The sequence below is a fragment of the Myotis yumanensis genome, unplaced genomic scaffold, assembly GCF_028538775.1.
Source record: "Myotis yumanensis isolate MYYU_CA2020_CCGP unplaced genomic scaffold, mMyoYum1.0.hap1 SCAF_2, whole genome shotgun sequence".
NCBI classification, from domain to species: domain Eukaryota; kingdom Metazoa; phylum Chordata; class Mammalia; order Chiroptera; family Vespertilionidae; genus Myotis; species Myotis yumanensis.
In genome coordinates this window covers 197,202,917-197,215,033 of record NW_027223753.1, presented here as the reverse complement: position 1 = coordinate 197,215,033, position 12,117 = coordinate 197,202,917, and the positions used below count along the sequence as shown (strand labels likewise).

Genomic DNA, 12,117 nt, shown 5'->3' with positions numbered 1-12,117 from the left:
AAGATGAATAAGTTCTAGAAATCTTTTGTACACATTGTACCTACAGTCAACAATAATGTGTTGTACAGTTAAATATGCTAAGAGGATAGATCTCATGTTGGTGTTCTTAACACAATTTAAAAAAGAACAAAGCCTGAAACCTCCCTGCCTTCATGGGGTTACCAGCTAATGAGCCAGATAGACAAATAAACTTAAAATGCTGCTGTATCATTACTAAGTCTTACGTGAGATGTAATAGGTTTCAATTCTTTTATAAAAGATCCCAAGATTATTCTAAATCAGGAGAAAAAGTCACCAAAAGAAAATTCTGACAGAAATGATGCATTGACCCATAACTCCCAAATCTGGAATTTCTCTATATTTGGCATATCACACACATGGGGGTGCACGCATATGTGCATGTACATACATATAAACTTATTAAAGACTAAAACGATTGTGCTTGTTGTGAAACTTAGAACCACACATAACCAACTGATGACTTCTAGGAAGAAAATCAAGAGGAGTGATTTTTATTGCCTTTTGTTGAAAGAGAAGTGCGTTCTCCCACTTTAATGTCTGAATAGGAGCTCTGGCTCTCACCACTCAGACAGTGAGATGATTCATGCAGAATACTTCAGTTATGTTAACAACTCTTATGCAACAACAATAAACAGTTTAATGAGGCTCTTTGGTCCTCAGGTGCTTTTGCCTTTGGGTAAAAAATTGCACCTTCTAGAATAGTGGGAAGAATTTGTGTTATGGAGTCAGGGAGCTGTGGTGGTGGGGATGGTGGGGGCTGAGGGGTGGAGGGAGTAGGCAGGCCTGAATTAAGATTTCTGCTTTGATACGTACTAGCTGTATGAATTTAGACAACCTACATAATACCGCTAAGCCTCAATGATTCCTTTAAAAACTAGGATAATATCTACTCTTGCCTTATAGGGTCATTGTGTTCTGTGTTGTGTAATGTCCTCCACATAACATTGATGCTCATTAAATAGTACCTGTTATTGTCTGGTCAAGGTGGGGCTTCAGGGTGATGTAGAAGCCAGCATCCTAAAACTTACTAAGATAAGAGGGAGCCCTGTGAAGTGAAGGGGGTCAGAACAAGCTCCCCACCCCCACCCCCCCCATGAATGTGTTGATTATTTTGAGCTGAAGACAAGGCCCCAAAGTCTCTCGATAAAGCTTTTCATCTCCCCCTTAACTGCCTAAAAAAACTTTGGTGAAGGCTAATACTAGAGACAACTACAAAGCCTGTGAGTTAGGTGTGGGAGCTCAGCAGAGACTGTCTCTGGGTGGCATGGCAAACATTTGTTTACCAAACATTTGCTCTTTCCCCCATCTTCCTGTGAACTGACTTCCTTCCCTTTGAAGCCCTAGACCCCTAAGCCCTTCTGCTCACCTGGGGTTGTCCTGACTGTCTTTGGGCTTCTTATGTCTATGTGAGGCTCTTATACATACTTAATTAAATTTGTTTTTTTTTTATATCAATCTGCCTTATATTAATTATTAGATTAGCCAAAAGTGCCTAGGAAGGTAGAGGGAAAATTTTTCCTCTTCTACAGAAGCAATTTAAAAATAAGTGCTTGCATTTTAGAGGTTGGCAAGAAATTGGCATTCATCATTTTAATGAAATTTTGTGTATTATTTAGATCAACAACTTAGAGAGGGGGATTAGATTGGAAGATGATAGGGTCCTTTTTCTCCTTAGTTTACGTTTCTTTTAGTTTGTAAGCATTAGGACAAAGAATTTGATAACCAAACTATGCCTTAGTTTCTACATGTGAAAATTGGACATGTCATTTATCTTAAATGGGTGGTTTGAAGATAAATGAAGGTACATGGAAACCTCTGAAGTCTTGATGAGATAATATTGATAAATGTAAAGAATTACAGTGGTCATTGCGATTACAAATGAGAATTCTCCTTTTCAGGAGTACGTGAGTAAGACAGAGAAAACCACTGCATTTTATTGATGATTTCACAGGACTTACTCATGAGATGCTGAGAAATCGAACACTTCAGGGAAAGGGACATTCATTAACCGTTTGGTTGCTTTAAGTTTTAAAGTCACACATGAGTGGGTGAAGGAGAAGTTTTATTCCGAGTGCTTTCACAATCCAGTGGGTTTATTATATCTGAAAAGCTATAGGATCAGGCTGTCGACTTCTGCTTTTCTTCCCTGCTGTAAAAATGTTTGTGTACTTACGTTTTATCACCACTTAGATTCTTCAGGGTAATGAGAGCTGGGAAAGAACACCTGGTCCCCCTCTTGAGTCTTTCTGTTATATTTCCCATCCCCATCGTTAGCTCAGCTTGGAGGGCCGCGCTGCATATAGTGGCTCTTCTTTGTTCCATCATTGAAAGCCCCAAAGAACAAGTTTACCGGACAAAACTATGGCTCAGAAGTTAAAAGTAAAATTTTCTTACTCCTTGTTTTCTCACACTGTGCTTTGTACCACACCACACACATCTTTGCTCCTACACACCCAGACCCAGGAGGCAGGAAGAGAAAGCAAAGAACAGGGTGATATTTGACTCCTGTCTCAGGCTTGATACCTGCCCAAGAGGCTGCTGGTGCCTGACCTACCGCCAGGTAGCCTGCTCTATCCATTATTTTAGGGCAAGAATCGCCACCATCTGGTTTTCTCTTCTGCTGCACATTTCCTCTTTTCTGTCCTGTTCTTCAGGGGCGAATTTGTCTGTCTTTCATGGATGGAAGTGTCTCCCAAAACTTGGAGGTTACATCCAAATCAAAAGAACGTCTAGTTTTGGTACATCACCACTTAATTTGAAAAAAAATTTGTTTTAGCACTGTGTTTTTCTTTTAGAAAAATTTTATTTTATTTTAAATATTTTTATTGATTTTTAGAGAGAGAGGAAGGGAGAAGGATAGAGAGACAGAAACATCAATGAGAGAGAATCATCATGGATTGGCTGCCTCCTGCATGCCCACCACCGGGGATCGAGTCTGCAATGCAGGCATGTGCCCTGACCGGGAATCGAACCACCAAGCCACACCAGCCAGGCTAAATTTTATTTTTTAATTACAGTTTGCATTCAGTATTATTGTATAGCATGTATAGCATGGTGGTTAGGCAATCATACACTTTATAGATTTCCCCCGATATTTCCAGTACCCACCTGGCACCATACGTAGTTATTACAACACTATCGACTATATTCCCTATGCTGTACTTGACATCCCCCTGACTATTTTGTAACTACCAACTTGTGCTTCTTAATCCTTTCACTGTTAATTTAGCTTCTTGACCACAAATCTTAGACATTGAGTCTGTAGCTGTTATCTTCATTCATTTAAGATGTAGTGATCGAATAAGAGTACTTCCAGTTCTGGTCATACCCAGGGACAGTACATCCTGGGCAAATGAATCTGGGTAAATTAGCCCAGAGGTGATTGGAGGGCATACTGAGAAAGATCTTAAGAAAGGAAAGGCAAATGCCAAACACTAGTGCTCTCTGAACCTAACCGCCATAATTCTGATTTTATTTGAGCATTCTGTGCTCATAAAAAGCAACCTATTTTCTTGAAGGTATAATTCACAGTGGACATTTTAATATGCAAAAACCTCCCTGCTGGAAAGTTACAGACATTAATCAAAATGCAATCTTAAGCCTTTTACAGTAATGTAACAGAAGAGCAGGAAAGCACCAAACAAAAGGTACCACATTTATTTTTACAAAAGCAATAAATATGACATGGGTAATATAAACTTCGTTCATCTATGTCCTACTTTTGAGATCTGTCGCTGTCTAAAATATTAGTTTCATATGTCTAGTTCCTTTCCTCTGTAATGTAATTATTTTTTTTTAATGTTTGGGTTGGCACCTTTTGTATTTCAAGATTAGCATTGTACCTGAATCCAGAACCAAATAATTTGCTTATTACTTGCGATTACCCATAAAAGCCCATGCAGAGTACACTATCATTACATCGGAAGTGTATAATTGAGTAACTGAACCTTAAAACAGCTGAGACCTGGAAACATGTTAACTTTTATAACAAAATAAGTATAAGCTGTTTTTGCATAAAACCTACTGACATAGTTGCTATCAAAGTGTTGAGGACACGTCAGAGATACTGTTCTAAAGTCACCACAAGAAAGCACATTTTTCATACAACTTAGAATCATATTTGAACCTAAGTCATGATAACTGTGTGACGTATATATATATGATAGACCTAATCCGTCACTTTTCCTGATCATGATTTTTATTCATATAAATATTTTCTTTAATATTTTTTTCATAATATTTTTTGGTCACACAAACAAAATCTACTTGTGTTATATAGTATCTGATCTCTTGGTTTTAGTCTGGCCTCCCTGTGTTTACAAATACATGTTTTTGTGGTGAGTCACCACAGATCATGTGGGAAGCAAGAAGAGTTTAATTAAAATAAATAAGATTATATGACTGTAATCATCAACCTTCAAGAAATTAAAGTATTGATGACTCAGCTGCAATTAAATTAGGGAGGACTGATATGTCAGTCACAGACAGCATCCTGTTTGAAAATTTTTTTTCTCTGTTTAAAACAACACCGTCAAACTAAAGAAGGAACACATTGATCAACCATCCCTCCTCCCACACTCTCCATCTTCAAACTTATTTTCTTCCTAAGGAAAAATTCACAGAAACATTATCTGGATTTTTAAAAATCCCAAATCCTTCATATAAATATCTTAGTCATGTTATTGGAGATAAAACCCATACTTAATTAGAATTTATCAGACACTTGTTATATCTGGCCCTCCCACAGTTGTTTTTAAGAGAGCAAAATGGGACTCACCTCTGACCTCCTACCATAGTTACAGAAACTGTAGCTAAAATGCTGACTTGGGCAGCTGACTTTGTACTGCTCACCTCACAAAGCAGGGTCTGGAAACAGTTTTGATTTAACCTCATCGTACTAACTACTGTAAGCTCCTTGCATGAGTAGGATAATAATTGCTACACTAATTGTTGCCCAGAAAGTGGAATAACTGCAATGAAGTTGTTTTAAGTGTTTGCATGTGTGCTGATATTTAAGAGATTAATCTGAAGTTAATCAGTGTCCATTTTTCAATTAGTGCATAAGGATGTATACTAGTCTATTATTAGGCATATATATTTAACTAATTAGTCTATTAAGATGGGAATAATACTCCAGGCGCACAAAAGTACTTGATAATGATTATTGATATGCAGTCTTTGTAACATATGTATAGAAAGACAAGAGAACATTGGTATCTATCCTTTAGCTTAACATTATCCTTGAATTACTGTCTGAGAGCTATTTTTTCCATTTTCTAATTCAATCTCTTTTTTTTTAATTTTTAATGTTGACATTAGTACAGGAGTCCCTCCTTCCTCCCTCCCTTTGCCCACCTCCACTCTCCCCCAACTCCCCTTTCCTAGGCCTTTACCAAATTATTGTCCGTGTCCATGGGGTATGCATATATAGTCATTAGCTATTTCCTTCACCTTCTTTATCCAGTCACCCACCCCCTTCATCAACTAAACTAGAGTCTTCTGAATTGTGATGTTGTATTTTATAAGAGCTGTAGATTCTCTTCAGAGCCTAAGTCATGCTATACACAGATAGACAAATCTATTTAAGTAAGAACCACCTGGATTTCATTTTACAGTCATCATACAAAAATAAACCTTTGCTCAGTTAGCTGGAATGTCTCTTTTTAAAAAATAACTTTAAACAGCAATAATCGGAGGCATATTATCACTTCATGTATTGTCAACTGCTCCAAAATTGTTGGCCATAGTTACCTGGTATCGGGAACATAAAGTTAAATTCATTTCAATATAACTTTAATCCATTGCAATTTCTGAAGAGATACATTTCATGCAAATGAAATAACAGATTGCAGACCTGGATATATTCTGATTTTTCAAGTAGAAATACTTTCAAATGAGCTTTCTCACTCAGTGAGCTAATTTTAATTTGTTGATCATATTTCAAGCAGAAAGTGAACATTCATCTGGGACTAGTAACAATCCTTTTATTGTGTTGAGTAGATTGAATCAGACAATGCAGTGTCATTTATAACGTCTCGTCATGTTTTCCATAGGTGGATAAGCGGACCAGCTGTAGTCAATGCATTTTATTCTTCAGGCAGAAATCAAATAGGTAAGATCTATTCCTAAATAATGCTTTATTATCCCTTTATTGTTTTCAACCTGTAGTGAATTGCATGACTAGTTTGTAATACTACCCGTAAAAGTATAGCTGAGCCGAGTTACTGATTTATTGAATATACTCTGAAAGTAAATTTATTTATGTATCTCTTTTCGTCATAGTTGCAAATTTTAAATCAATACAAATCATATTAAGTAGTTTTTTAAAACAATACTCTCATTTTTAGTTAAATGGTTTATTTCTAATTAAGAAGTTATCGGCATTTTCTTTTGTATTTTTTATGGTTTTTATTTTTTGAGTTAATCTTTAACCCAGCTGGAATTTATTTTGGTATGTGACATGCAAATGATGGATAATCAGAAAAGTTTGTTTTTATATTACATGTAGATAATAAGTAAGGCATGTGCACCAGGTTAAAATCAATTAGCTCAAAGTCTTTTCTGGGCTCATACACATCCCAGCTAGTGGAATGATTACCTAAACTCAGACCAGAGCCTGTTTAATGATCAACTGAGAACCTGTTTATCCTTTGTAATGTGGTCCTAGAAACCATTGAAACCTTTTCTTAGAAGTGCTTTTATTGCTAAAGAGTCTTTACTTTGAAGTCCTCTTTTTTAAAAAAAATATATATTTTATTGATTTCAGAGAGGAAAGGAGAGAGAGAGAGAGAGAGAGAGAAACATCAATGATGAGATAGAATCAGTGATCAGCTGCCTTCTGTACACCCCACTCTGGGGATGGAGCCCCACAGCCCAGGCATGTGCCCTGAACGGGAATGAATCGTGACCTCCTGATTCATAGGCCAATGCTCAACCACTGAGCCATGCCAGCTGGGCATGAAGACCTCTTTTTGATGCTCAGTAATTCTGTCAGTATAACTTCTAGTTCATTCTAGACTTGGACTTAAATGGGATAAATAACCTTTAATGGAATCCCAAGGCAAAGTAAGGCAGCCTGGATTTTGGTTCTGTGTTAGGGCAGACTAAGGGATATAGCTTCATTTTAATCCAACTCAGGAAGGTCTGAGTTACCCCATACTTCTGGAGCTGGCTCAAAATTGCTCCACGTCAAAGATTCTCTTATCAGAGAAGACTTGGGAATGTTCCCATTTTGTATTTAATGCCCTCAAACCAAACAAGCACACAGCTAAAAGAAAATGAGGGTAAAAGTGGCCTAACATTTCACAAAGTAGACCATTAACCTCTGAATAATCAAGAATTGGCTGCAATACCCATTCTTAATATATAAGAAAGACATTTTTTAAGATTCTTAAGATAAATTCATCCAAAGGAAATACCAAATTTAAAAAAATTGTTAACTTCTTTTCATACGCTTGTCTGCTAAAAATAGCAGTTCAGAGAAAGGGAAAGTGTCATTTGAGAGGAGAGATCTTTGATATGAAACGTTTTCTCTTTTGACAATTCATTGAAATCTTCAAAGTGAGGATTGTATTAACTAAAAATAATTGAAGGTCCTGATCTCCCTCTTACTTCTTGATAAAAGTGTGTATGTGTGTGTGTGTACATACACAAATATATAATGTTTGCAACATTGTCTTCATGGATTTGGTATCATGTGCATTATAGAATTAGAATTGGTATAAAATAACATGTGTGTCATAGATGACCCTTCCATCTTCACACAAATACCCCAATTAAATTGGATACAATATCGCATGGGATTGTTTTTGTTATGTTATGGTTAAAAAAAATAGCATATTTTACTATCATACAGGGAGTTATTCATAGTAATAATTTCTCCTTTTTAATTCAGTTGCTACCTTTTGTCATAATTCATACATGTAGGCTACATTCCAATTTTTATGCACCCCACCAATTCACATCAACTAAAAAATAGTCATCTTCCATGGCAGCAAAGTACACTGAAAGTATTTAATTCACTCACTGATTTCTATTCCTTGCATATTTGCTCCATGGAGCTCTGGAAACCTTTCCTGCTGTCAAATATTTCCCTGTAAGTTCTAGGCAATAGTCAATCATCTTATTAAACCTTAAAATCTCATCCAAGGAAATGATCACGTTAGAAGGGAATACTTACTTCTTCTGCTGCATTCTCCTTTTCCATTAACAACCAAAAAGTTTTTTAAACTCTAGGAAATCTGTAGATTATTTATATTTAGTTTATCCAGCCTGGATGGTCCATGACTATCTTGAGATAAGAAAGTTTTCTAAAGTTGTCTCATTCATTCTTAGGAGTCTTATTTTCAGACTTGAAAATTAAGAGTAAATATTTCCAAATATTTAATATAAAAAGAATTTAATTTTTATACCAAAAATTGATGTTACCTAATTGTAATCATGAGCTTTATATCAAAGATTGTAAAATTGAATTGTTTGCAGCCTTAAAAGCATGAACCAGGGAAGTGAGGGGGAGGGAGCAGGGAGAAGCCTAGTCTTTTGTTTCATGGACTAATGACTTATTTAATTAACTAGCTTGTTGACATCCATAAAATATGCACAACTAAGCAGTTGGTTATTATGAAGAGTTGTGAAGTCTCCTAGTAAGAGTGATAAGGCTAATGGCAAAAAAGCCTCATCATAGAGGTTTAGCTGACAGAGAAAAAGGAGAAATCATCATTTGCAAAGCTGAACTTGAAGACTAGTATTTAATAGGAGCCATAAAAATCTTATCACTCGCCTGAAGAATGGCATATTAGGGTATAATTAAAGCAGCAGGATCTTTACAGATAACGTTTAGTCTTGCTAGCACGTTTCATAAGAGCATTTATATAATGGGTGGATTTTAATCAGAGTACATAGTGTGGGAGATAATGTTCACTTTCAGTTAATAAAGTACCACACATAATTTTTATACTTTAAGCTAAAAGTTATTTCTTGGCACTGTTGATAGCTTAGGCAGCCACATATGAGGTATAACTTTCATCAAAATTCACCAAGGACAAAAGTATTTTTGTTGTTATTATTTGGTCATTTTGAATGCTATAGCAACTTTACAGATTTTTTTTTAGATGTCTGGGGAGCACTTAGATTGCCCAGTGTATTTTAAAAGTCTCTGTAAATATCTAATTTTTACCCCTGAAACACATGCAAACCTATGTTATATTCACCCCAATATTTGCTACTCGGTGTTGACTAGATATTAAATTTTTTAAGGTCAGGGCACTTCTTATGTGCTCCTGGTATCCCACATAGTGATGGCCCATGGCTTTGCAAGCAGATAGATATTATACTAATGATATTTTTTGTTCCAGAACATAATGTTTCAGTTATTCAGTGGATACTAGAGTTTTCAAACATGAAAAATGAAGTTAGTAAATTATGAGCACTGTGAACTAAAGGGAGTTGCATGAGGGAGGCGGGGAAGTAGGAGAGGGCTGTGGAGCCAGACCAGGCAAAAGCGTTGGCGTTTCCTTAGAGAGCTGTAAGCCGTGCAAGGATTTTTAGCAGGGAAGTGGTAATGAGTCAAGTTGCACTTCAATCTGCTGCAGGATAGATTAGATTTAGGATACATTATAGGTCGGTGAGATAGGAAGTGGTAAGAGCAATTAGGAAATTAATTCTAAGGCAAGGAAATTCTAAGGCAAGGAATGAGAGTGTGAACGAGGATGGTGTGGGTAAGGTTGATAGGAGGCGAAAAACAGAAGAGCCGCTTCTAGAAGGGAGGTGGATGATCCATTCTTTTCTTTTCTTTTTTATTGATTTCAGAGAGGAAGGGAGAGGAAGAGAGAGATAGAAACATCAACGATGAGAGAGAATCATCGATTGGCTGCCTCCAGCACGACCCCTACTAGGGATCGAGCTTGCAACCTGGACATATGCCCTAACTGGGAATCGAATCAGTGACCTCTTGATTCCTGGGTTGATGATCATCTGCTGAGCCACAACCAGCTGGGCTGCATGATCCATTCTTTTTTATTTTTTATTTTTTATTTTTTATGATCCATTCTTTTACTAAGTAGACTGTGTACGACTTTGTTAAAGAAAGGAGGCATCTGAGATAAGCAGAAAATGTTCACTTTGGGTGAATTGAGACCCCTCAAATGCCATGAATAGAAATAATAAAGTCAAAAGAGTGATGGCTTACAGGGGAAAATGAGGAGTTTGATGTTTGACACATGAAATTTAAACAATAAGACATCTAAATGTAGAAAGTTAACAAGTTAATGTAGATGTCAGAGTATACCTATAAAATTGTTATTTACTAAAGTCTTTAGGACACCGTAGTAAATTTATTTATTCACTTATTTATTACTAGAGGCCTGCTGCACGAATCTGTGCATGGGTGGGGTCCCTTGGCCTGGCTGGTGAGATTGGGGCCGATCAGGGTCATCTCCCCCAGTCCCACCCAGTCCCCATTGGGGCCATCAGGGCTGGCCAGCTGAGGGGAGGGACCAAGGGAGGTTGGCTGGCCGCTGGAGGTTGGCTATGGGAGTGCACTGACCACCAGGGGGAAGCTCCTGCATTAAGTGTCTGCCCCCTGGTGGTCATTGCACATCATAGTGACCAGTTGACCAGTAGTAATGGTCGCTTAGGCTTTTATATATATAGAAGGTTATTAATTTGTTTAACACCTTTTCTAAGCACCTAGAATGTTCCAGGCACTATTCTTGTTTTAAGTGCTGGAGATAGTGAACTGAAAAAAACTCAAAAACAAACATGAATCTCTGCTCTCCAAGGGCTAATAGTTGAGGTGTTGGGGGGTAGGAGGTGGGCCAGTAAAAAACAAGAACAACAATCATAAAGGAAATATACAGTCATAGATTTTTTGATGAAAGTAAAATACAGGTATGTGATTGGAGATACCTTCCATTGAGAGGCTCTATTTATTTAGTAAGCCATTAAAGTTAGATAAAATGTTAGAGCTAACATTAAAAATAATACTTGTGATATTAAGTAACTATTTCCCCCAAATATTTACAGTGGGGAAAAGACCTTCTGATTGAAGATGACAATTACCCCTTGCTTTAAATTCCTTTTGGCAGAAAACAATCTTACTAAGACTGTCAAGTAGATTATGGTTCTAAATCACAGAGTAATGGTGTCACTCTGGGATGAACTCTTTGTTATCATCAATAATAAAAGACTTGCATGTGTTTCTATCACAAAAGATTTTTGTATGTAATTAAATGAAACGGAACATACTAGAAAACAGTTAAGCAGGCAAGAAGCCAACTCCAGGCCTGCCATCCCAAAATAAAGCCACAAGTAATCCTTAACCCTCTTCTTTCCTTGTAGTCTTCCCAGCTGGCATCCTGCAGCCCCCCTTCTTCAGCGCCCAGCAGTCTAAATCCTTGAACTACGGGGGCATCGGCATGGTAATAGGACATGAAATTACCCACGGCTTCGATGACAGTGGTAAAGTACACTTGACATTCCTTTGGCGGAGATATAGCCTCAGAAACCTGATTAAGAGCTATTATAATTTAACAATACAAAAATAACATTCATCCATGTATCACTGGCTTACTAATCACCACACTGTTAGTGTTCCTTTTAAATTGTTGCTTAAGAAGTTTAGAAATTTCTAGTAGTGAGGTAAGCCCTGACGGAATAAAGCAAATATTCACATTGAGAAAACACTGATGATAATATTTAGTCTTATTTTATGAGTTTTTATGTCTTAGTTCTTCTTTTCTGCCAGACTTTCAGAGGGCAAGGTCCACATCTTAAAATGAGATAAAAAGTTAAACGTTAAGGTGCCCGTAAGCCTAAGACTCTTAAACCGCTTGTGGTGTGTGACTTCATCTTTTTTTTTTTTTTTTCATCTTAACCTACTACCTAGTTTAGGCCTTGCAAACAGTGGGCACTTAAATATTTACATAATGCAAAATGGTTTTTTGATTGGCAAAATAGATTTAGAGTTTCAGTGAAACTGAGAAGAAAAGTAGTAAAGTCAGGAGATATGTAAAGAGGTGATAGTTGAAGCTATGCCAAATATTGGTTTGCAAGGAGAAAGAAAATAGAAAGAGAACAATAAAGAGAAAATAATTACAC

At 36.8% G+C, this 12,117-nt stretch overlaps 1 protein-coding gene across 3 annotated transcripts in view; it reads left to right on the top strand.

Annotated features, from left to right (window-relative positions):
• MME (membrane metalloendopeptidase) overlaps positions 1-12,117 on the top strand; it is a 98,832-nt gene that overhangs the window by 69,873 nt on the left and 16,842 nt on the right. For all 3 annotated transcript variants that reach the window (XM_070406943.1, XM_070406945.1, XM_070406944.1), the window contains exons 17-18: positions 6,075-6,133; positions 11,359-11,478. In XM_070406943.1, the coding sequence (XP_070263044.1) occupies positions 6,075-6,133; positions 11,359-11,478 (179 nt within the window). The remainder of the gene's footprint in view (positions 1-6,074; positions 6,134-11,358; positions 11,479-12,117) is intronic.